This window comes from Mastigoproctus giganteus, chromosome 4, assembly GCF_048544385.1.
Source record: "Mastigoproctus giganteus isolate SK-2022 chromosome 4, ASM4854438v1, whole genome shotgun sequence".
Lineage (NCBI taxonomy): Eukaryota > Metazoa > Arthropoda > Arachnida > Uropygi > Thelyphonidae > Mastigoproctus > Mastigoproctus giganteus.
The window spans coordinates 217,984,082-218,011,892 of record NC_143578.1 but is presented as its reverse complement, the minus strand read 5'-3'; the positions used below and the strand labels follow the sequence as shown (position 1 = coordinate 218,011,892).

Genomic DNA, 27,811 nt, shown 5'->3' with positions numbered 1-27,811 from the left:
CTCCTTGACAAATCCATGCAGTGATTGCAGTATAATTGAATGCCTGTCTAAGTGGTCCTGCATCACTTCTTTAACCAGTGATTCCATTATTTTCCCTGGTACAATCATTAAGCTAACAGGTCTGTAATTACTCATGTCCCTTTTGATCTCCCTTTATGAATTGGGGATATAATTGCACATCTCTAGTCCATAGGGACCTCCCCTGAATTCAAGGATGCTCTCATAATTATAGCTAAGGGTTTACTTACTTCCTTTGCTGCCTCTCTTAATATAATTGGAGAGATTCCATCCATCCCAGGTGTTGTTTTTATGTCCATCCTCAATTTCTCCTCCACTTTCCTTTCATTTATCAATAAGTAATTTAGTTCCTCATTAGAGTTTGAGAAACTTCTGGCATCCTCTTCCCTAAAGAATTCTTCGTGTGAATGTGGATGCAAAATACCTATTCAGTTTGTTCTCAACCTGAGCATGGTCTTCAACAGTTAACCCTTGGACATCAAGTGGCATGATGTGATGCAACCCTTTCCTTCTATTGTTAATATAAGCATAGAAGTTTTTGCTGTTTTTCTTTGCATTCTTTGCCAGAAACATCTCATAATCTGCCTTAGCTTGCCTAACCACCTTTGTGACTTGATTACAGACTAATTTATATCTACCATAGGCTTCTGTATCACCTGATAATTTATATGCATCCCATGAACTTTTCTGTCTATGCCTTGAACAGTATTTCTCTTTGGTATGAAAAGCCTAGTAGCTTATTTGTATACTTTCCTGAATATTTCTCATTTAGAATTTGCTGTTGGTAAAATCATCAGTGGGTCCCACTGATGCGTTGGCTGCTTCTAAATTGGAAACGGTATGTGTTGTTGATTGCTTACATCCCACTGTGGTTAAGATATTCAAAGAATGGTGTTGAATGAGTTAAACCATCTCCCTCCGACAGAACGCTAAAGGATTATGCAAGTTGGATGTTTGTGGTGAGTGAAGGGTGGAGCATGTTGTACAAGCTCAAGTGCAGGTCACTGTGTGATAGTTGATGTGCAATACAATGTGTGGAATGCAAGAACAATATTCCAAATAATGATGTGCTGCACGTGCAGACATATGTCGTTTCACAGCAGACAACCCAAGTGGCACCCTCTCTCACTGCTAATCAACCTTCACAGCAAATGCCTGTCACCACCAAATACGGAGGATGTGGAAAGGTCAGGGAATGACCACCGCATATCCCGGAGCAATATGGCCTTAGTTGCTAATGCTCCTAAAAAACCAAAATAACTAAATAACTAACAGCAAATGCTGTGATGTCAACAGCATGCTGGTTGGACACTGTAGGACTGGAAATGAGTGTGGTTGGATGCATCCAAACACGTGCTGATGGATGTCTTTGTATGTGGTGCAAGCAACAATAGACTCATCGTGCATGGTGCCCACTCTACAGGCAGGTTGCAGTATTTGCTTGTTATACCACTGGTGAGTATGGATCAACATTTCACTGGTGAGGTCTACTGGCAGCTCTTAGATGACCATGAGCACCCTGCCACGTTGCATTTTTTTGTGGACTGAAACATGATCTTCCAAGGTGATAATGCTGCATGTCATCGGGCCTGCACTGTGGACAATTGGTTTGAAGAGCACAGTGAAGATATCACCCATCTTGATTGGCCTCCAAATTCACCTACCCTCAACACAGTTGAATACTGTGGGATGTTTTGGAACAGGAAGTGAGGTGTGTGGACACACAACTGTCAACTATTCCGAAACTGTGGAAAGCCTTGTAGACAGCATGGCTGCAGATCCCTATGGCTGTCTTCAGACATCTAGTAGGTAGGCCTAGATGAATAATGGCTGTTATCCATGTGAATGGCAGCCCAGCGCACAGTATTAGGTAGGTGGTTATAATTCAGTGATCACTGAGTGTAGATCTACATCTGTATTCATAAAAATGTTAATTAATATTAAGCCTTCATTCTAACCTATCTTTTTCCGATGTATATATTTGATCTTTTATTTAAATGTTTAAAATTTTGAAATGTATAAGAAATCTGCATGATGGTGCATTTACCTCAGGATTAGTTGTATATTACTGCTTTGTAATTAGGTTCCTACTAATTACTGCTTTGTAATTAAGTGCCCAATTGCATTACTAAATAAGATGCATTAGTGAATGCATTTTGTTAGGGCACGTGGAATAAATTTTTCCACCAAATACAAATGTTAATTCAAATTTTACATCAAAAAGCCATTAATTTAAGATTTGTGTTCTTGTTTTATTTAAATATGTAAAACAATAAGGCAATACAAATGCAATATTTATTTATTTATTTATTCCATCCCTTAGAAGTACCTTGGTGACAAAAGAACCTAATTCCATGCTTGCCTGTATGTTTGCTGCTTCTGATGGATCAACTTTATGGCCTAGTATAACTGATAGACAGGGTGCTTTTCTTATTGATCGGAGTCCTGTATATTTTGAGCCTATTTTAAATTATTTGCGCCATGGGCAGCTTGTATTGGACAAAAATATCAATCCTCAAGGTAAGAAGTGTGTGTGATCTTTTTTTTTTAGTAAATAGAGAATGATTTTTTGAATTTTAATGTTTTAACATACACATGCATGCACACACAAAGAAGTTGATTAGTGTTGGTTGGGTATTTTATGGCACAACATCTTAAATCATGTGCCAGATTACATGGTCTCAGAAATGTTGTTATAGTATCTCTTTGCCTGCTGTTTTTTTTTGCCAGTTCACTTTGATATAGTTAAATACATAAAATTTTAGTTGTTTATAACATATGATATAAATTTATTCTGAAGTAGGAAAAGAAGATCATCCTTTGCCTTTTGTATGAGCTTCCTGTGTGCTTAATTTTTTTTTTTTTTCCCTTGTTCTGTATTACAGTTTTGTGCTTGTTATCGGGAGAGACTGTTTTTACAGGGATGGGATATTTGTTGATGCTATCGAGGCAGCGTTAGGTGGGTTGGAAAACTGTTAGCTTAGGGAGGATGCACAGACTAATAGGTTAACAACAGCCACAGGCAGAAGTGTAAGTGATTCTTATACTGTTTCTATTGGAATATGCAGCAACCTGAAAAGCAAGGTGTTGAGCATTTCAAGGGTTGTTGGTGGGGGGACCTCATGTATCAAGCAAATATATGGGCAGTGTTAAGGTAACTAAGAGTATTAGTATTAAAATGGCCACATGGTGCAAGGAAGCATGCTGCACCAGCCAAAAAAATAAATAAATAATAATAAAATAAAACAACAAAAAATACATAAAATAAAATAATAAGAATAAAAACAAATTAATAATAATAAAAAAGAAAATTTAAAAAAATAATAATAAAATTTAATAAGAGAAAAGGAAATGGACAACCTATGCATTTCCCTCCTCCCTTAGGTAATTATCCAGCTGAGCTTTGAATTTCCCCAGACTGTCAGCCTCTACCACCCATGTAGGTAACTTATTCCAGTAATTTATAACTCGCTGGTTAAAATAAAACTTCCTGCAATCCAGTCTGAACAACTCCGTCCGTAACTTGAAATTATGGCCCCTAGTTTTAGAATCATTTATAACTGTGAAAATTTCATCCTTATTCATTTTGCTTATGCCTCTCAGAGCCTTAAACACCTCAATCAGGTCTCCTCTAAGGTGCCTAGTTTCCAAGCTCTGCAACCCACATATTCAAAGTCTTTCCTCATATGGACTACCTTTTGCCGATCTCACCAGGGGAGTTACCCATCTTTGGACCCTTTCAAAAAGAACAGTGTCTTTCTTTAGGTGCAGTCTCCATACTTGAACACAGTATTCCAAGTGTGGTCTAACAATAGCCTTATATAATGGAATTATGATGTCATTGTCTCTGCTAGCGATTGTTCAATAAATCATTGATAGGACACCATGGGTCCTCCTTGCAACCAGTCTAGAATGCTCAGAGAACTTCATATCTGACCATATCGTAATACCCAAGTCCCTTTCCTCCATTACTGGCTTTAGATCAACTCTGCCAAGAGCATACGTTATTTTGGGGTTACTTTGGGAAAAATGGCAGCTAAAGCATAGCTGCCATTTTTCTGACCATCTCTGAAGTCTCTCTAGGTCATTCTGAAGAAGCTCTGATTGGTGGCAATCACTAACTACTCTACCAATCTTTACATCATCTGCAAATTTAGACATCACGCCCTCCATCCCTTCATCGATGTCATTTATGAAAATCAAAAACAACAATGGTCCTAATACTGATCCTTGGGGAACCCCACTTCTTGCATCAACCCAATCTGAGGAATAACCATTTATTACAACCCTCTGCCTCCTGCCCTGAAGCCACCCTGCTGTCCATCTATGGATTTTCCCTGTAATTCCAACTGTTCCAGCTTATAAAGTAACCGCTCATGTGGGACTGAGTCAAATTCTTTGCTGAAATCCAAATAAACAATGTCAAAATTATTCCCTAAGTCCAGTTCTTGAGTGACCCTGTCAAAATAGCTAACCATTAATTAAACATTATTTTCCTTACAAAACCATGCTGAGTATCCTTCAGAATTCCATTTCTATATAAGTGATCCTGAATTCCACCCTTGATCACACGCTTAACCGATAATTCTGATTTTGTTCTGTTCAGCAAAATTCCTAATAGTAATAGAAGTATCTTTCTTTTAGTTCAGCCTTTCTAATGTCACATAACTACATGGACATTTATTATCGAACAGTTACTTTATGAATTACTTCCATGTTCTCTTTAGGCACGTGTTAAACAGCTGCTCTACCCCACTTCCCATTATTTTTCATTTCCATGATAGTGAAATTTATTGCAGATTTATACCAGTATATATTTTTTAATATATGTTATATAATTTTTTCAGGTATCCTAGAGGAAGCAAAGTTCTTTGGAATAGAATCTTTGATACCAGTACTAGAAGCTGCAATACAGGTAATGCTCTAAAATGTACACTAGATTTATTTGCAGTGGAGAATATGGAAACCTAATTTAAATTCAAATATGGAAACTTAAATTCAAATATGGAGAATATGGAAACCTAATTTAAATTAACATTTCTGAAATGAATAATTATGTTGTGGTGATCAGCTCTGCTGTATGAGGAAGTAAAATGTTTTTGAACATGATTTAGGTGATTAGTATTAGTAACGGCCGCATGGTGCAAGAAAGCCTATGACTTATGCTGCACCAGCCAAAAAAAAATCCGAACAAAACAATGATAAAAACAAAAAAAAAAATAAATAAATAAAATAAATAACTAAATAATAATAATTAATAAATAAAAAAAATAAAATAAAAAATAAATAAAAAGGAAATTAAACCTATCATCCTATGCGCTTCCCTTACCCGAAAGTACTATCCAGATGACCTTTGAATTTCCCCAAACTGTCGGCCTCTACCACCCATGAAGGCAACTTATTCCAGTAATTTATAACTCGCTGGCTAAAATGAAACTTCCTGCAGTCCAATCTAAACATTTCCCCCCGTAACTTGAATTTATGTCCCCTAGTTCTAGCATCATTTATAATCTTGAAAATATTGTCCTCATTCATTTTACTAATGCCTCTCAGAGCCTTAAACACCTCAATCAAATCTCCTCTAAGGTGTCTAGTTTCCAAACTCTGCAACCCACATATTCGAAGTCTTTCTTCATAAGGACGCCCTTTTGCCGATCTCACCAGGCGAGTTACCCTTCTTTGCACCCTATCAAGAAGAAGCTCGATGTCTTTCTTTAGGTGCGGTCTCCATACTTGAACACAGTATTCCAAGTGTGGTCTAACATGAGCCTTATATAATGGGATTTATCACGTCCCTATCTCTACTTTCAAAAGTTTGATAGATCATCGATAGGACACCATGGGCCTTCATTGCAACCTGTTTATAATGCTCAGAGAATTTCATGTCTGACCGTATCGTAACACCCAAGTGCCTTTCCTCCAGTACTGGGTTTAGTTGAACTCCACCAAGTGAATAAGTTTTTTTGGGATTACCGTTTCCCAGGAGTAATACCTTACACTTTGTTGGATTAAAGCACAGCTGCCATTTTTCTGACCATTCTTGAAGTCTATCTAGGTCTCTCTGAAGAAGCTCAGCTTGACAGTGATCATTAACTACTCTACCAATTTTAACATCATCTGCAAATTTAGACATCACGCCCTCTATCCCTTCATCGATGTCGTTTATGAAAATTAAAAACAACAGTGGTCCTAATACTGATCCTTGGGAACCCCACTTCTTACATCAACCCAATCTGAGGAATAGCCATTTATCACAACCCTCTGCCTCCTGCCCTGAAGCCATCCTTCTATCCATCTAAGGATTTTCCCAGTGATTCCAACCTGTTCCAGCTTATAAAGCAACCGCTCATGTGGGACTGAGTCAAAAGCTTTGCTGAAATCTAAATAAACAATGTCGAAATTATTCCCTAAATCCAGCTTGTGAGTGACCCTTTCGAAATAGCGAACCAGATTTGTTAAACATGATTTTCCCTTTACAAAACCATGCTGAGTATCCTTGAGAATTTCAGTTCTATCCAAATGATCCTGAATTCCACCCTTGATCATTGCCTCCATGATTTTCCCTACTACTGAAGTCAGACTGACAGGTCGATAATTTCCAACTTCACTTTTAGAGCCACCCTTATGTATGGGAGATACATTTGCACTTTTCCAATCCAAGGGAATCTCCCCAGAGTCTAGTGATGCTCGCATAATTAGCCTCTGGTTCAATGCACTCGCTTGCCGCCTCTCTTAAGATTATAGGGTATATTCCATCAACTCCAGGAGCCTTACTGGTCTGTAGGCTCGAAAGTTTTTTCATTAAATAACCTTGCGAAATTTCAATATCATTAATTACATATTTTTTAACTTCGCTCCCACAATTTCCCATTGCCACAAAAGGCTTTTCATTTGTAAATATCGATGCAAAATAACTGTTGAGTTCATCTGCAACGGCAGCTGGTGTATTTATTACTATCCCCTTTCCCTTACGTAAACGTCCGATCTGGTTTGTCCTGCTCTTCCTGGCATTTATATATGTGAATTCTTTATCCCCCCCTCTTTGCTCTGTTTGCTAGTGATTTCTCATAAACTGCCTTTGCCTGTCGAACCTTTTCTGTGGCTCTATTACACATCGCCTTGTAGCTGTTATAGGCTTCAGTACTTTTTATTGCTCTGTAACCTTTCCATGCCACCTTTTTCTGCTCAAGTAATGCGGCAACTTCACTATTCATCCAACTTGGAACCCTTCTCGTGGAGTATTTTTTTAATGGTATATATGCATTCAAGGCATCTGTGATTAATGTTTTAAAAGCGTACCACAGTTCAATTGTATTCATTCTCTGCGCGATATCTACCCAGTTAATAGAGGCCATGTAGTACCTTAAGGCATCGTAATTTCCTTTTCTGAAATTAAAACCCATTCCTTTGCCTTTTACTTCTGCTACCTCTCTCGTCATCATCCACCGTAGAACTCCGTGATCACTTCCTGCTACTGGTTCCTCTACTCTCAGCCCTGTTATGTCATCTGATTCATGTGTGATGATGAGGTCTAGGATATTCTTTTCTCTAGTACTTTCCCTGACATGTTGATACAAATAACAGTCATCAAGTTGATTTAAAAATTTTGTTCCCCATGTCGAGTTTCCTTCCCATTTACTCCAATCAATTAGAGGCGAATTGAAATCACTCATAATAAGGCATTGACGCTTACTTGCCCATTCCATTTGCATGTAGAGGCTTTTGTCATAATCTTCACAATCACCTGGTCTGTAGATTACTCCTACTCGCATTATACCTTTGTTTCCAACTATCTCACACCATACAGACTCTATACTAGCATGTGAAATATCTGAATCCGGGAAAGCTATCATCGCACTCAGGCTGCTTCTGATAAGAAGCATTACCCCACCACCCCTTCTATCTAACCTATCCTTCCTAAATACATTATACAAGCCGTACTGAAACTCATCATCCCCAATTTCCGGGTGGCACCACGTCTCTGTAAGCCCTATTATGTCCGCATTACTTGTTTTAACCAGCAGTTCGAATTTGCTCATTTTATTGACGACACTTCTAACGTTACTGTATAAACAATTAAGATTTACTGTTCTTGTATATTTAACAACCCTAACACAACCCTTGAAGTTTTTTAGGCTCTCTTCCTGATATTAGCTACCCGCTCACGTGAAACATCTTTGCCCCCAGAACATCTAGATAATACGTCCAGTTGGGGTAACAGATAAGAACTCTTAAGGTATGTGCAAGAGTTACATTGACCAATATTATCAGATAAACGTGTGTCAGTATTACCCACATCCCCCCCTAACTAGCAGTTTCCCTGAACCTTTAAGGTATCCTCAATAATACTGGCAAAAACTTTTGCACCACCTTTGTTTAAGTGTATCCCGTCTCTACAAAACAAATTCCTTCTACCTACAAGTATGGGCCATGCTGACAGAAATTTACCCCCTAAAGCCTTGCAGATTCCTTCAAGTCTTGAGTTAATCCACAAGGCTCTTAACGTATAATCCCTCCTATCGTGTCTGGGCAGAATGGCTGGCACATAGACATTATGGCCTAGCTCGCGACATTTCCTCAGCATGGTCCTGTATTTTTCCAACAAATCGTCAAATCGTGTACATTTAATATCATTTGTCCCCACATGAATAATAATATTTTCTTTACCCCCTTTAAAATCTGACAATCTGTTGGTGACATCATCAATAGTTGCTCCCGGCAGACATACCCTGGTTCTGCTCCACCTATCCTTATTACAAAAAATATTCCCCGTTTCCCTGACAGTGGAGTCTCCTAATAAAACAATGTCCTTTTTAACCAGAGTAGTTTGCACTTGGTTTTTCTGTTTTGAGGCTCGAATCAGGTGTGCATCACTTGGTAGATTGCTGGAGTTTTGAGTCCCTGACGAGCTCCCAGATGCATTATTTTCGAGGGCAAGCACTCGTTTTTTCAGGGACTCAAATTGTTCCATCAGTGCACCAAATTTTAATTGATCTTAAATTACAATTACGATCTTAAATTACAATTACCAAATTGTAATTTAAGATCGGTGCACTCCTTACATCGATCACAAAGAAAAGAATCCCCAGGTGAGGTACGATTAGTCACCAGGTCGACCTTGGAAAACATTCCACAGGTTCCACAACGGATTAAATCATGACTCACCCGTAAATCGCCATCTGCTATTTCCGTGTGAGTCACGATACCCTGTGACGTGTTTAAGGCAGATCTCGTAACTACCATTATAAAATTAAATAAATATCAATAAAAGTAACTTTAAAAAATTATATCTATAATATTATTAAAATCAAACAGTTACAGGAAAACCTATAACAAAATAATCCAACAATATCTAAATAAATCAAATATTTAAAAGCACTATCCAAAAGTAAACCACTTAACTGAGGAACCCTGTCTAAGCTCGTCCGCTCACCTCGAATGCCAACGTGTGATGAATATGAACCCCAGGACTGTGACTTTTTTATTCTCGATTTGTATGTGCTTACTATTCTTCAAGAAATTTAGTATTAGCCATATGGTGCTAGGAAGTCATAGGCTTTTGCTGCATCAGCTAAAGAAAAAAAAAATTAACTAATTACCATATTTCTTGCCATATAAGATGCACCCACAATTTAGCAAAGTTTATTTAGGAAAAAAAATAACATTTTTGAGAAACTAATTTATTTTATTGTATATATCACATTAAGAATATGGGGCAATAAAAGAAAAAATCAAGTTTTTATTCATCATCAAAACCTGAAAATCCATCACTGCTATCATTCTCATCACGATGCTCATCACACCTCTCATTCTCACAGTCACAGTTGCTCTCTGATAGTGAACTGTCATTCTCATCAAACAGAATATCATATTTTATGCTGTCCAAGGTGTTAACTGTGCCACACTTCTTAAATGACTTCACAACTGTCGGTTTTTACTGCGCCCAAGAATTTTTTACCCATTGGCACACCTGAGAAATTGTTGGTCTCTTCATATGATGAGTAGGTATTAAGTTGTGTTGTGGTGCCTACAACCATTTAATTCATTCTTCTTTCATGAACTAAATGGTTGTAGTTCATTCTTCTTTCATGAAGGTGCCTCCATAGCCAGATGGGCAGGAGCAGCAGTGTGTAGCACCCGCGTCTTGATTAGACCTGGGTTCGAGCCCATGACCACCAAATACGGAGGATGCGGAAAGGTCAGGGGACCACTGCATATCTCCGGAGCAGTATGGCCTTAGTTGCTAATGCTCCTTAAAACCAAATAACAACAACAACAACAACCTTTCATGAAAGTTTTAAAAGTCTTGTTAATAGAAACATTCAGTGGTTGTAGTTGGCCAGTAAGTCCACCTGGAATTACAGCAACATGTGTTTTTAACTTTTCCTCTTTGTGGCCTCTGTTTTACATGCACAGAATTGGTTTCCATACGAGTAGGCCTGTTTTCTTGAGAAGGCCACCAGGATGCAGTGACCACACTTTTTTTTAGCCATAGTTTGACTTTATCTTCATCCATCCAATTAAGAGTGGATGGATGAAGATGGAATCAAAAATACCCTTTTTTTTTTTTTTTTTTGTTTGGTAGAGTTTCTCTTGAATACAAGGCAAGGGCGAAATTTGGTTCATTCAGCACAATGAGCCAAAACAGAATTATAGGCATCTTTTTATGACCTGATGTCTTCTCAATTACTGATTTTGTACCTTTAATATCCACACTTTTATTTGAGGATACATCAAATGTTAAAGTTACTTCATCTGCATCTGTATTACAAATGTGGTCAAGCTTTTAGTTTGTGTGCTTCCTAGCATTATTTTTAAATCTGTGAAATTCCAGGGTTTGGTTTTCATGTTGTTCTGTATTTTCTGGGCTATCCTTGTACTCATAGCTAAGCCATTTTACTTCATAAATCTATAACACCAACTTGTGCCACCAGCATCATCAAGTCCCTTTTCTGCTGTTCTGACTTTTTCCTTAAAAAATGATTGCGTTTGTTGACACAGATGTACCACAGTTCGTCTGCTCTGTTACTTGGCTATTCAGTTCTTTCTCAAGTCCCACCCATTTTGCAAGGCGCTTCCATAGCCAGGTGGGAAGGAGCAGCAGTGCGTAGCACACGCTTCTTGATTAGACCGGGGTTCGAGCCCTTCACCACCAAATACGGAGGATGCGGAAAGGTCAGGGAATGACCACCGCATATCCCGGAGCAATATGGCCTTAGCTGCTAATGCTCCTAAATAACAAACAACAACAACAACCCATTTTGCTGTTTGTCAATGACAGTTATGCTTGTTTTTGATTTTCATACTTAGTTTATCCTTTTGTTTCCACTACTCCCAGCTCATCTTCTCTGTTGGTGGTGTGCCCAAAATGTCTTTGATTTCTATGTTCCTTTGCATGACTGAAGACTTGTAATTTGCAACCAATTGTGTATCCTAGCCTTTTCTTTTTTGATGTCATGAAATTTGTAGTCTGAAATTTGTGTATATAGCCATAGCCACTACACATGCAGTGGCACAGTAGCCTACACCATGAAAAGATTCATTACAGCTACACCACAAAAACATTCATTACAGCTACACCACAAAAACATTCATTACAGCTGTATCATGAAAATATTCATTATGGTACCTTAACAGATCCAGCAAGGTGTTCTCCTCCAAAGGTCATTACCAGTAATTTATTTAGATGTTTTTAACATTTTAGCAAGATTCTCATAAAATTACCAGTATATTGGTAAAAACTCAGAAACATTGGCAAGACAAGACATAACAACATGCTTGTTTATGATAGCCATGACCATCACCTTATCAAATGCAGGGTGGTTTTTTGAGGATTTCTGTTAAAAAAAAAAAAGTGCATCTTATATGGCAGGAAATACACTAATAAAAAATAATAATAAAATAAAACAAACAGCCTGTTGGACTCCCTCTTCACATAGGTACCTTTACTTATCCAGCTAGCCTTTGAATTCCCCTAAGCTGTCAGCCTCAACTACCCATGGAGGTGACTTATTCCAGTAATTTATTTACAACTTGCTGGCTAAAAGAAAACTTCTTGAAATTCAGTTTAGATCTCGTTCTTTGCAATTTTAATTTATGGTCCCTAGTTCTGGATAGTTTATAATATTTAAAAATTTCACCCTCATTCGTTTTACTTTTTCTCTCATAGCCTTATTACACCTCAGGCCTCCTCTAAGGTGCCTAGTTACCAAGCTCTGTATCCCACATGTTTGAAGTTTTTCATCATGTGGATGCTCTTTCGCTGAGGACATAATATAATATATATATATATCTCTGTTGATATATATATATATATATATATATATATATATATATTTTTTTTTTTTTAAATGATTTCTATACTTGAACACAGTATTTCAAGTGCAATTTTACAATTACCTTATACAGTGAGATTATGACCTCCCTATCTCTACAAGCATATGTTTGATAAATCATTCATAGGACACCATGGGCCTTCCTTGCTGCCTGCCTATGCTGAACTTCATGTCCAACATATCCTAGCTCCACCAAGTTTATATAAGTTATTTTGGATTTGCTATTCCCCAAGTGTAAGACTGTGCATTTTACAATGTGAAAACACAGATGCCACATTTCTGACCATCCCTGAGTCATCCCGAAGAATGTTGCTTGGTACTGTTCATTAACTACTCTACCAGTCTTGACATAATCTAAAAATTTTGATATCATGCCTCATATCTTTTTGTGAATATCACATAAGAAAATCAAAAACAACAGTGGTCCCTGTATTGATCCTTGGGGAACCCCCCCACTTCTTACCTTAACCCAATCTAAAGAATAACCATTAATCACAGTCCTCTGTCTCCTGCCTTGCACCTATCTTGTGATCCATATAAGGATTTTTCCTGTGATTCCAACAATAACCTACTTATACAGTAACATCCTGTACAGGACTGAGTAAAATGCTTTGCTGTAATCCAGGTAAACAATGTTGAAAACAATGAAAACAGTGTCAAAATAGTCAGAAAGCTTGTTTAAACATGATTTTTCTTTTTACAAAACCATGCTGTGATAGAATTTCATTTCAATATAAATGATTCTGTACTGCACTCTTGATCATTGCTTTCATGATTTTTCCTACCAGTGAAGTAAAACTGACCAGTTGATCCTGTGATGCAGTGTGTGAAGTTTCACATGCTTCTTCCTTTATTAATTGCAAAGACAGTCCGATAATAGGGAAGAAATATTTGAGCATGTGCATCATCACCTAAACTTACAGGAAAACTTAAGCTTCAAAGATTATGCAGAAGTGGATGCAGACATTGAACATTTCAAGATATAAATGAATGAAGAGGAAACTCAATGCAGATGTAATGGAATCTTCTGAAATTTGTAGTGATGAAAATGAGGAACCTACTGTGGTTGAACAAGAAGTTTCAGTGAAAAATTCTCATCAAGAATTAGAACTTGTTCATTGATTTTTTTTTTCAAGCGCAGCCTAACTGAAAGTGAAATAACTGCTATCATGCACCTTCATAATTCTCTTTTAAAACATGCTGTACCATTTAAACAGCGTGTTTTGAAACACGCTGTTTGAAACAATTCTCTTGATAGGTATGTAGCCTATGTAGTGAAATTTGCAATTTAATTGTAATCATACTGTAGTATATATTATAAATAAGATTATACTATATTGTATTAATAGAATTACATTCAACGTTCAAACTTTCACTTGTTTTGTTGCTGATGATTTTATGAACAATCAATATAATGTCCTTCTGATATAACAACCATTTTTCTCATTTCCCTGTGGGGAATGAGAAAAAGACTTATAGAGCTTCGACTGTGTCACTTAATTTACAGCAGTCTGACTCTTGCCACTAATCACTTAGTAGTCTGTATGGTCTTTAATATATAAATTAATAAGCATATAAATTTCTAATAAATTTATAAGCATATAAATTTATTAGAAAATTGTAAAAATTGTTGCAAAGTACCTATTCTTACCTCTCTTTTTTAGTGATTTTCTTGTTCTTAGCTTTTGTCTGTCTTACCTCATTAGTAGTTTTGTTATGTATATGTTTATAATACTCATGTAAATCAGTAGCTTGCAATTGGCTAAATCAACAAAACCATCCAACATCGCACTCTGTACCTTTCCTGGTCGAATTTATTGTAAGAAAAGAGACATATCTGTGTTGTTTAATGGTATACTAATACCTCTTTTTAGTTTTATGGCCCTGACGAGTGGCCACTCTGAGTTATATTGCTATAATCCTTATTATGTGGTAGCATGTTTGGACCCTACTATATTTACAGCTGCCAGACGCTCTGTGAAAGATAACTTGTTTACAAGCTATCTTTAGCCCTTAAATGTACATTTAGTTTCGATTTGTAAGATCGAATTAAAACATGTGGTGTTTTAAAGTTCCATCAGCCTTGTGAAAACGTGAAGTGGAGTGAAAATGCCATGCATGCATTAATTTGCCAAACAGTTTTTGTTATGTTTTTGGACAATTTACAGTGAAGTTGCAATGTTGATCAATCACATACAAAGTGAAACAAGCTTATTATTTTTATTTTGGTTGTCATGTGGGTGATCGGGATGAAAGGTGGGCGCCACATATGTGCTGTATAGTATGCTATGTAAATCTGACTGAATGGATGAAAGGGAACAATTCCGAAATGCCTTTTGCTGTTCCAGTGATCTGGCGAGAACCAACAAGTCACCTTGAAAATTGTTATTTCTGCTTCACAAATACTAAAGGGTTTTCAAGGAAAAATAGAGTTAAAATAAAATACCCCAACCTTCCATTCATAAGATCAGTGCCACACACACCGAAACTCCTCATTCCTATTCCTCCACCTAGTTGTGAAGAAATCACTATTCTGGAAGAAGAAGAGCAAGAGTCACTAGAGCCCATACCTGCCTCCTCAATGTCTGCCGATCCTAGTTACAATCCTGAAAATGACAAACCCCACATTTAATTGAGCAAAGTGAACTTAATGATTTGGTTAGGGATTTAAATCTTTCAAAGCAATAGGCTGAGCTATTAGGATCTAGGTTATAACGTGGAATTTGCTGGCATAAACCATGAAGATTTCTGTGTTTAGAAACTGAAATGAAAAGTTTGTGGGTTATTATCAAATGGAAGGTTCTCTTTGTGTCTGCAAAGATGTAAACAGATTGATGGATGAACTAGGGTTTGAATGCAATCCTGAAGAATGGAGATTATTCACTGATTTTTCTAAACTCAGTTTAAAAGCAGTTTTGCTACACAATGGTAATATCAAGCCGTCGGTCCCAGTGACTCATTCAGTGACTATGAAAGAAACACCTACGTTAGTATGTCATTGCTATTAAATGCCTTAAACTATAAGAAATATTGTTGGAAAATCTGTGGTGATTTAAAAGTAATTACTTTGTTGCTTGGACTACAGGGTGGTTTTACTAAGTATTGTTGTTTCCTGTGTTTATGGGATAGTCAAGCAGTAGAATAACATTATATTGTGAAAAGAATCGTCCATCAGAGAAGAATATATTTCCAGAAAAATCGTCATAAAATGCACACCTTTAGTGAAACCTGAAATTGTTCTTCTGCATTCTTTGCACATTAAGTTGGGCTCATGAAAATTTTTTTAAAAGCTGTGGATAAAAATAGTGAAGGTTTTGAGTACTTAAAAGCCAGTTTCCAAAAATTAGTGGTGCAAAGTTGAGGGAGGGTATATTCGTAGGCCCACAAATTAGGTGGCTTTTAAAGGATGAAATCTTTGAAACTAAACTTAATGCCATTGAATTAGCTGCATGGAAATCCTTCAGAGCTGTTGTTAGTGGGTTTTTAGGGAATAAAAATGTAGAGAACTATAAAGAGTTGATGGAAGAATTGTTGCATAACTATCAAAAGTTAGGATTCCAAATATTGCTGACGATGCACTTGGGATCTGTCAGTGAAGAGCAGGGGGAATGATTCCACCAAGATATCCACACTATGGAGCAGAGGTATCAAGGATGATGGGATCCAGCAATGATGGGTGACTATAGCTGGTTTGTGATAAGGGAGGACCATTCTATTCATAAGAGTTAAAAATGACTAAGTAGTAAGATTTCCTATTTTTGCCTCCACTTTTGTGGGTTAATTGCTTACTTAAATCCAAATAGGTACTTATAAAGTTTAAATATGTTATTTTTTTATCATTTGGAATGTTTACTAGTTGTCATCTATATCAAGCAATTAATTTTCAAGAAAAGTAGTCAAGCACATTTAGATAAGTAAAAATTCACAATTTTTAGAAAAAAAGGAGCACGAAGCCACTACTTAGTCAAAATTAATTGATTTCATTCATGTTATCGAAAAAAAAAGTTTAAAATTGTTGGTTAGTGTTATTGTTCTGGCTACTATTCAGTTTAAGCAATCTTCTCCAAAAAAGATTTGAATGTTCGAAAATTATAATAAGTTCTGTAATTTTCTTCACATTCCAGCTGTGTTTTTTTTTTTTTTTATCATTGAATTTATTTATTCAATGTTTCAATGTTTAACACATTAACAATTGTTGGCTTTTTTTTTTTTTTTTTTTGTTTTCCAACTAGTGCAACAAAAGCTCTTGTTTCTTTGCACTGTCTGGTTAACACTGATATGTGAATATATTTGTTACAGGAAGAACAGGGTTCATCTGACCACACACCTTTGACTCGCAGAGAAGTTGTGAATGTCCTGATTTCTACATCTCACACTGCAGAGTTAAGATTCCAGGTCAGTATATCTCATATTTGCTTGCTGATTATTTTACAAAGCAGTTGTTAGAAAATCAGTTACTGTCAAATGTAGTTTATGATATTTATATGTACCATAGAATCAAAATAAGTGAAACGAGTTAGCTATTGTTATAAAAGGGTATTCCTATAGAGGAGGAGGAGGAGGAGGAGAATGAAAAGAAGTGTGTGTGTGTGTGTGTGTGTGTGTGTGTGTGTGTGTGTGTGTGTGTGTGTGTGTGTGTGTGTGTGTGAATACACGCAACTTTTTTTGGGTTGCAAATTCGCAAGATAAGGTGTCTCTCTATGTGGGAATTAGATCAAGGTATTTAAGGCTTGAATGAATATAAACACATTTAATCTCACCTAATGACACTCAGTCTAAAACTAATGCTCACCTAATGACACTCAGTCTAAAACTAATGCTCACCTAATGACACTCAGTCTAAAACACTGATGGATCCAATATCTTCCTATTTCGGAAGGTTTAGAAGTCCGGTTGGCCTGCCTCCCTAAAATCCACCCATGCACACCTCGATGGTAAGCCCTGTTACATCACTTAGGTGGCAACAAATGTGTAGAGTGGTTCTCTTCAAGATGCCTGGTCAGCATGAAAAGGAAAAGACCAAACCCTCCAACACATGACAGTAAGACAAAACAAATGGCCATCAGTCCCCAGCAGCTTTCACTCCACCTCTTACGGCAGCAAGAGGATCAGAGTGGAAGCAGAGTGTGCTAAGAATCTCTGAGTACGATCAGGCTGGCATGCACGGAAACTGAACTTGGCCTCTTACAATGTAAGATCGCTCATCAGTGAAGACAGGATACTAGAGCTGGAAAAGGAATTAGAAAATGTAAATTGAGGAGTTGGCTTTCTGGTCCATAAAGATATAAAAAACAAAATTTTAGAATTCAAAAGTACATCACCAAGGGTGTCAAGACTACTTTTCAGGATTTCTAAGAGATATAAGCTAAAGGTTATAATAATTTATGCACCAACATCGAGCCATGATGATGAAGAAATGTAAACTGAAATTGAGAGTCTTCTAGATGAACAGAAAACTCACTACACTATCATTATGTGGGACTTCAATGCTAAGGTTGGAAAGAGACAAAACAGTGCAGAAAGGGGAACTGTAGGAAATTTTGGTGTTGGTGAAAGAAATGAAAGAGGCGAAAGACTTGTGGAATTTGCAGAATCTAGAGGAATGTCAGTAATGAACATTTTTTCAAGAAAAGGGTGAACAGAAAGTGGACATGGAAGAGCCTAAATGGATTAACAACTAATAAAATCAACTTCATCCGCACTAACAGAAGATATACCGTGAATGATGTTACCGTCCTGAATAAGGTAAATGTTGGAAGTGATCACAGAATGGTAAGGTGCACACTTGATATAGATGTAAGAAAAGAAAGGAAAAAAACTGACTCGAGTAAATAATACAAATGTCTTTGAGATAACAGAAGAGGCAAAAACGCAGTATGTACTGTAACTTAAGAACAAGTTTGAGCTTCTGCAGACTGTTCAGGACCAAGATATCAACTAGGAATAGTATAACTTTCTGAAAGTGATAAAGCCCAAGAAACCTATAGGTAAAAAGAAATCCAAAGAAGAAAAAATCAATCAAGAAACACTTGTCATGATGAACTGAAGACGACAAATGAAGAGCAAGAAAAACACTGATGGGGAGAAAATTGAGTATACTGAGTAATGCAAAGCCACTAGAAAGAGAGAGCCATTAGAACTAAGAGAGAATACATAAAAAAATTTAACACAAGAAAAGTAGAACAAGCATTAAGGGAAAACAAAGGATTTAAATCAGCAGTCATGAGCAGTAATACAGAAAGATAAATTATACTGAAACTGAAGAATAGCAAACTTATGAATAGCAGAGAAGGCATAATTCAAATAACAGAAGACTACTATAAAGAGTTATACAAGGAGTGAGGGAATGATTCCAGCAGTGGTGAAGATGGATCGCAAATTAGTAACACATACAACGTACCTGATAATCTTCCTGATGAGGTAGAACATGCATTGCAGAAAATGAAGAATCAGAAAGCCCCGGGGAAAGATGAAGTTACTGTAGAGCTGTTAAAATTGGGAGAAAGAGACATGACACAAAAACTGGCAAGACTCTTCACAAAATGCATTAGAAAAGGTGTCGTGCCTAAAGAGTGGAATAATGCAATCATAGTTTTGCTGCATAAGAAAGGAGATAAATCAGAAATTGGAAATTATAGAACAATTAGCTTGTTATCCCACATCTACAAGTTGTTCACAAGGGTCATTACTAACAGATTAAAAAGAATACTTGATGAGAATCAAATGAAAGAGCAAGTTGGCTTTAGGACAGGGTTCTCAACTATGGATCACCTTCACGTAATGTCACAGCTAATGGAGAAAGGAAATGAATATAAAACACCACTATGCCTAGCATTTGTGGATTATGAAAAGGCATTTGACTCCGTACAGCATAAGGCAATGTTTCGGGCACTGGAAAGGCAAGGCATAGATACCCCATATATTATGATTTTAAAGAAAATATATGAGAATGCTACCTCCTTTATTAGACTAGACAAAGACAGTAATAAATTTAAAATTGAGAAAGGAGTTCAACAAGGAGACACAATATCTCCAAAGTTATTTACTGCTGCCCTTGAGGAAGCTTTCAGAAGATTAGACTGGTTGCAGATAGGAGTCAATGTGAATGGAGAGTATCTAAACCATTTACGATTTGCAGATGACATTGTGGTCATAAGCCACAATCCCAAAGAATTAGAGGAAAATCTTAATCAGTTATGCAGAGAATGATAAACAAGTATGCCACAGAAAGGGATATAATGATTGAAGGAGCAGTAATTGAAAAGGTGGAGTCATATACTTATCTGGGGCAAGTCATTAGCTGTAATAATGATAAATGGATGGAAGTCAAGAGAAGAATAAATTTTGGATGGATAGCATTCAGGAAATATAATCACAAACTGAGGAGCAATATCCCAATTTGTCTGAAACGTAAAATAATGAACCAATGTATACTCCCCACCATGACTTGTGGAAGTGAAACTTGGGCACTCACCAAAAGAATGGAAGAGAAGCTGAGAACTTCACAGCGAAGAATGGAACGAATCCTATTGGGAATCAGACTGTTAGATAAGAAGAGAAACATGGATTAGGCAGCAAACTCCAGTAAAGGACATTCTTATCAAAACTAAAGAACTAAAATGGTCTTGGGCAAGACACATAGCTTGAAGACATGATGACAGATGGACTAAGAAAATAACAGAATGGTACCAAAAGGAGCTAAGAGAAAACCTAGAAGACAACGGAGATGGACAGTGAAATTCATGAATTTGTGGGTAGTAAAAGGATGGACATTGCACAAAACATAAGGAACTGGAAAGTTGCTGGAGAGGCCTCCATCCTTCAGTGAATTGAAAATGGCTGATGATATGATGATGAATGCCAAATAAAATACATAAAGAAAGGCTACTTCAGTATAATCAGAGGTGTGTACAGGAAAGTAGTTAAAAAAAAATAAATAAAAAAAAAGAGAGAGAGAGAGAGAGAGAGAGAGAGAAGAAAAAAAGTTACAAAACAAAGTGCTCACTTGACCTGGAATGAAGTACAATCTAAAAATAATGCAATATTAACGTCGCTTACTATCTTCTAAGAATGTAAGCACAAACTGCACCGGTATTACCAAAGACCCATGAGGAGGGTAAGTGCTGAAACACCAAAAAAAAAAAAATGGATTTCTTTTTTTTTTTTTTTTTTTGCTTTTGTAGGTGGCATAAACCAGAGGACATGTACTTAACCTATGGTTGGTGTGTGTGTGGGGTAGAAATCTACTCATATTTTTTTGAAACTTATATTCAAAAAGGTTCTTTTTTTCTCTGAGCTTCCCTATGCCTTCTACTTGATAGGATGTATTTTATATATATTTTATATTCTTCAGAATTTATAAAAAAACTAAGTTATAATTAGTAATATTTTGGATGAAATGTGTATATTTCTTTGGTAGCACAGTGATTATTGATATCCTGCAGTTCATTTGGAAAAGTTTTGAGGTTTAATTTTTGTCCATAGACAGGAAAAATTTATTATTATATAATTTATTATATATTTATTTTTTGGCTGGTGCAGCAAAAGACTGGAGCTTTCTTGCATCATATGGCTAATACTAGTAACCTGTATGATAAAGAGTACAGTCAGTCCTCGTATAGCACGATAGTTGCGTTCCTAGAAACAATCGTGCAATGCAAAATCGTGCAATAAACAACAGGCCCTATGGGAAAAATGGGGTTAGGTGCCGACCACCCAAGATTGAACACACATTTGTAACCAAAACATTACCAAACACAATAAATAATCGTAATAAAATACTTACGCATTTTATTACGACTATTACGTAATAAAATATTGGTAATGCTTTTGCTTCTATCGTGAGCAAACTTGTTTTTTGTTTGATTTTTTTCTGTCCAAACAGATGACAGCTGTTCCATCTCTTCCAATTCTTTGTGTCTTAATCTAATGGATTTTAATTACACTTTGAGTTGTTCCTGCTATTAAAGTTGTTTTTATTTTCTCTGCATTCTTTGTAATTCTTGGGGTTGCCTCATTTAGGTCTGTAGCACGTGCAATATCACATGGTCTTTCATTTCGCTCAAAGTGTTTCACAATTTCATATTTTTTCTCTATCGACAGAGGGGGACTGGCTATAAGCCTTACCGGGGAAACCCCGGTGGGCGGAGGCCGGTGTGATTTTGGCCATAAACCATAGTATGAGGCCACTAAATTTTCCCGGGTAACAATTTTTGATCCAGTCCACCTCTGTTTATCGATATTGCTTTTCTTTTTCTCTCTGAATCTGCAGTGTCTTCACCAGGATGCTTCCTTTTCACACCTTTTAAGTATTTTACTCATTTTTAGGGAAGAAAGAACAATTACAAAACGAGGAGGCACGCTTGATATACATAAACAAAGCTGCGCGCGTGTAGCAACTGAATAAACAACACCGTAAAGGCTGAGATACACTATTAACACCTCACATTTTACTAAAGCACATTTCTAGGGGTTACTACCATAAAACAATAAAAACAATTTCCATTTACGTTTCTGTTAGTGGAATCTGTTATAAACTGATAGTAAACTCGATCTAATTGCATTTGCGATTATACCGATAGCTGGAATTGTGTGGGTTTTTATGTTATTATGGTGAAATGTGTTTCCCCTTCACTGATATAAAAACATAAATACATTTTCAGAATCTTCTCTTCATTCCTATCGTGTTGCGTTCGGTTGGGGTGATTCTGCGTTCGACTGCCATTTCTTGTAAACACAAAGGTGAATCGTGCATAAGCGAATTTGGTTCGTGTTATATAAGATATCGTTCCCCTATTTATAAATCAGGAGTGGATTTGCAAGAGGCAAATCCAATGATTGCAAATTTTGGTATACCAAATTAGAATTACCTACACACAGAATTTTCAACTAGCTAAGAAAAGTGCCTGTTGAAAAGTCATTTAATGATTTCGTTGAAATAGGCTGTCATAATTATAGATTGAAATTTATGTTTTTCTTTAATTCAGTTGGTGTTGATGCTTTTGGCTGTTTTGCCACATGTGAATGGTAAAGGAATTTTTTGCTCACACTTTGCAAGAATTCAAAGATTAGAATGTATTCTTTGACAAAATACAGTTTAAATTTTTTCTCATTTCATAAAAATTAATGGATAATGTTCTGGGAAAGATAGTTTCACCAAGAAGATAATGTCCTGTATGCCTGAAATGAGAAGCCAAAACTAATTTCCATAGAATCATGTCTTCAAATGGAGATTCCAGTCAACTAGTAACTTAGTTGACTGGAATTTGATTTTTGATTCACATATCATTCAGGGTGAAAACCTGTCTTCCACTCTTTCAAATATGGTTTGTGATAGCTCGGAGTCTTAGTTGGCCTTAAAGCCTACTGATATTTCTGCTGTCTCAATTCTCAACTATTATATAAAAGCAGTTAGTTTAATCTGGAAATCAATCCAGATAAATCTGATTAGATTAACTTATCTCAGTTTGATTGATTTAAATATTGGGATTGGCTCCTCTTGCATTAAAAAGATTGACAGTTGGTTTTCTCTGGGTAATCCTTGATGCTTATTTGTGTTATAAAAGCCATTATGTTGGGATTCAGAATTTCATTATTAATGCTAGCTAGAGGCTAATCAAAGTAAGAAATTCAAGAATTATTAGAAAGTATTGTCAAAGTGTTGTGTACCAATAGCTTGACTGTACCTGCCCTCGTAGTATGCATTCTGTGCTGATGATATAGGAAATTCAGTTTGAATAATTTAGTTTCACTTTCCATCCCTTACCAAACTTAGTGGTGAGTGATTGTTCTTTTCTAGCCACTGAATATGGACTCAAGAATTCTTCTCTTGAATACATTCATTGGTTTGCAACCAGAGGAACTATGTAAAATATAACAGAGACTACACTGCAGGGCAAAATGTATTTTGCTTATTGTCTGATTAAAACATTCATCCAAATCAAATTTTCATATAACTTTTGTGGTTTTTCTGGAAATTCATGTGAAGGAAAGTTGTTCCAAAGAATTGAGGTAGCTATGGTGGGGGGTGGGGAAAGAAGAATAAAAGTGAATTTGGTTAGTTTGGAACTCAGTTGATGAAATGGAGTTGAAGTGGAGTTTTTTTTTTTTTTTTTTATTGTTTGCTTGCTTAATCAGACAGGCTAAGAAGAAGAAGATTGAAAGAATTATAGATGCTATTTTGGACAACAGAACTTATTGAAATATCCATGGAAAGAACAAGGACAATAAAAATGAATGTACTATAAAGGATAGAATATAGAGTATAGGTTGGTATCCTAGAGTTTTAGTTATTTTGTGAAATCTGTCTTGGATAGGTTTTACTTATACAGTAATTTACAGATTTACTTATACACCTGTCAAAGACAAAATTTCAAGGGACCAAGAGAAATTTCTATTTTAGATAGTGTTGATTAGAAGAAAACACAATGCTTCTACCTTTTATTCTTACTTTGCCCAGTAGTGCATTTGCATGTTTTGCACATAATGAAAGACAGTCCAGTCTGCAACAATTTCCTCTTTAATATTTCCTGCTTCTCCATTAATTTCTTTTAATATGTTGCTCTGTGACTTGCTTTGCTTGTCCTTGAAGAATCATCCCTGAAATATGAAATTTTCTAGCCCTCATGCTTATAAACCACTTCCACACTATTTCATTTATTCCACTTTATTACATTTCACAAAGTTCTAACTATAACAAGGCATTACTAGAAATTTACTACAGAGCAAAAAATGCTTATACAGTACTCCCCATTCATGGTGTGTATTCAGTATTTATGACAAATTTGGCAATACCATAACCTAGATTTTCATTACAATTCATTAATTTTGTTGACTAAAAGAAAACACAGAATGTTTCCATTTTTTCTTATCTTGTCCAATAGTACATTAGTGTATTTTGCACATAACTTTCTTGGGGTTGTAGCATAGTTCTCCATAAACATCTGAGTACTTCTCTCCAGTCCAAACAACTTATAGTCAATCTGAGAGAGAGAGAGAGAGAGAGAGAGAGAGAGAGAGAGAGAGAGAGAGAGAGAGAGAGAGAGAGAGAGAGAGCGAGCGCAAAGGCCTGTAATACTTTAATATGTTTTATTGCTTCATGGTAATTATGCAAGTGAATGAATTCTTGTATAATTTTTCCTCATCAGCTTTCTGCATATCATTGGTGGTGTCAACAGTTTCATTCAGTTTTTGGGTAGGAGTAAGTTACTGTTTTGATAGCATTAATATTAACATAATCTTCAACTTTAATATTCCTAGAGTTGATCTGATTGAGCACATCTCATAGATTATCATTGCTGCCTCATTTACATCATTCTCTGCCTAGCTACATGTTGGAAACTACTTTCTGAAAACATAATCTTGCTATCTCCAGCAAAACTTGCTTTATTGCTTCTACAGTTGTACAGTGGCATGTAACAGGGAACAAGGATTCCACATTAGTGGCCAATTATTTCATGGAACCAAGAGAAATTTCTATTTTAGACAGTGTTAATTAGAAGAAAACAATGTTTTAATAGTACATTAGTGTATTTGGAAATAAAAAAAAAAAAAAAAGGCACAGATAATTCCTTAGTCTGTTGACTGAAGGATGCTAATAGTATTTAGAGGAAACATTGTGAGTTTAACATTGGAACAAACTCAGTGTTATATATTCTATTGTCTGAAAATAAAAGAATTTTCCTGTTTTGTTGTTTTATCCTTATATTAAATTCTGTTAGCTGGTCCTCCATTAACTGTTTGTTATCTGTGCCTTTTTTATTTTCAAACAACAGGAAGTTCTTTCAACTTCCTTATAATTAGAGGCTTTTTCATTTATGTGGCTATAAAACCACAGAAGAAATGCATTATTCTTGGAACGTTTATTCCTAATACACTTTTTCACCTTTCATGCAGAGAATTTTACTTGCAACTACATGAAAAAACAACTTTTTTTTTTTTTTTTTTTTTTTTTATATTCATATCTTCCAAAATAGGAAGACTTTATAGTCTAGTTTGAAATAGTTTCTTTATTAACATTTCTTTAATCTCTATTCATTTCTTTTATGACACTGAATTTGCTTACCCTTGAAGAATTGTCCCTGAAATAAGCAATTTTTAGTTCTCATGTTTACAAAAGTTCAAACCACTCCCACACTGTATTATTTCTGTCTTCATTGCCTCTCTTTCTCAGTTTCATTTTGACAGAGCCATTACTATTAAGCTGCTCATTTTTTATTTCCATGTTTCCCAGTACTGAATTTCTTTATCATTGTCTTTGCATTCAGTTTCTCCTTTTCACTAGCTTCAATTAATTAATTAATTTATTTTTTGTCCATTAATTGATGTTTCTTAGAACTGATTACTCTAATACATTATTCATTAATCTGATACATGCTCATTACTCTAATATTGCGTTAAATATTAAATTATCATGATAATTATACAGGTAGGGCACAACCTCAGTTTGTACTTGAGAAATAAAAATACTTCACCATAATGGCACAAGTATAAAAACACAGGCTGTAGGGGTTTTTGGAGTGATGAATTTCAACCTAGAGGACTACAGTAGTTAATATTTTTATTGAATAAACAATCCTTTTGCTACAGTACAAATGAATTATAGAGTTCAGAGCAGCAACTGCTTTGATCATCGTATGCCAGTTCCATAGTAGGGTACTGTAATATGTTGCAGTCTAAAAAGTCCAATCTGACAGGGGGTTCATGGAACCTATGAAACTGAATTTTAAGTGTAACTGAATTTTAAGTCATACAACATTCAAACAAAAGCACCTGGTAGTACCTGTGAATACCCCATATTTTAAAACATACGAGTTGCATGGTTTTTCTCGAGGGGTGACTTGTTAGCCTTAATGATTTCTAATCCTTATGTAGTGCACAGATGACATTGATTGAGGAGGCTGCAGTCAAGTAGCTCAAGGAAATTATAATGACTGCAGTGTGCAATACAATAGCATTCCAATTTTTAATGCTGGTAAGTTTAGGGCATGCATTATGATCAACGAGCAACGTATTTGCAATGAAACTTGAATTTATGTCATGGTATTCTTCAATTTATGTCTTTTTTTTCTTTCTGCATTTGACAGGTTCTGTTTAATAGTAATAGTTTTACATGTGTTAGTCAAGTTTTTCCACAGGAATGGGAAATTTTTCCATTTAAGACAGTTTTCACTTTCTTGCAGGAACTGTTTTAGGCAGGTTTTGTTGTACAAAAGTACAGAGTTTACCAAACAAGAAAGTTAGGTAGAATGTTGGTATTATGTTGATGAAAACATCAAAGGCAGATATTGTTGGGACATCAGAGATGTGGTGTCACACAGATATAAGGAATGCAGAAATGGAATCTGGGGAGTACAATGTGTACAAGAAGGATAGCCAGGATAGGAAGGGAGGAGGGGTTATGCTATTAATTAAGAAACACATAAAATCCCCTCGCCTCCGTAGCCAGGTGGGAAGGAGCAGCAGTGCATAGCACACGCCTCTTGATTAGACCGGGGTTCGAGCCCGTCACCACCAAATACGGAGGATGCGGAAAGGTCAGGAATGACCACCGCATATCCCGGAGCAATATGGCCTTAGTTGCTAATGCTCCTAAAAACCAAATAACAACAACAACACATAAAATCCAAGGAAATACAGCCAGTCGACGTAGCTGGACAGTGCAGTATGGAGTCAGTTTGGTGTTGCATAAGCACTGGGAAATCAAAATTGAGAATAGCAGTGTGTTATAGGCCTAATGAGTGATGAGTATAATAAACAACTGTACGGGGAAATAGAGTGGGCCAGTAAATCAGAGAGTCTTATAATGGGGGATTTTAATTTCCTGGATATAGACTGAATTTGTGGTTTGGTCACTCACTGGATTTATTTGATGATTGTTTTCTACAGCAGCATGTTCAGGAGGCAACTAGAGGGAGTAATACTCTTGATTTGATTATCAGTAGTGATTCTTCGTGCATTAAGAATCTGCAGATAAAGGAACCACTAGATAGCAGTGATCACAGTGTGCTGAAGTGGGATTTACTCAAAGACTTAACTACCATCAGGGGTAAAGAAGGGTTTTTGCTTTCGTAAAGGTGACTACGGAGGTCTGAGACAGTATTTAAATTACAATGGGACTAACTGATGATGTTACCAACAGCAAATTCAAAATGGGAAGCACTCCAAGAATTAATCTTGGAAGCTACTAGGCTTTTCATACCAACTAAAAAATATTGTTAAAGGTTTAGGCCTAAATGGATGTCAGATGAACTAATGAGACAAGGTAGGCAGGCAAAGCCAAATTATGAGAAATCTTTAGCAAAGGATGCAAAGAAAAACAGCAAAGATTTCTTTACATATGTACACTCCAATAACCAGAAGGAAGGAGATGAATCAGATTGGTCCACTGGATTCGATGGTTCGACTGTTGATAATCCTGCTCAGGTAGCTAACAAACTAAATGAGTATTTTGCATCTAC

General features: G+C 36.2%; 1 protein-coding gene across 2 annotated transcripts in view; it reads left to right on the top strand.

The window, feature by feature from the left end:
* Window positions 1-27,811, top strand: part of LOC150087408 (BTB/POZ domain-containing protein KCTD9) — a 100,610-nt gene that overhangs the window by 30,533 nt on the left and 42,266 nt on the right. For both annotated transcript variants that reach the window (XM_090372048.1, XM_090372049.1), the window contains exons 5-7: window positions 2,342-2,538; window positions 4,866-4,933; window positions 16,653-16,748. In XM_090372048.1, coding sequence (XP_090228174.1) covers window positions 2,342-2,538; window positions 4,866-4,933; window positions 16,653-16,748 — 361 coding nt within the window. The remainder of the gene's footprint in view (window positions 1-2,341; window positions 2,539-4,865; window positions 4,934-16,652; window positions 16,749-27,811) is intronic.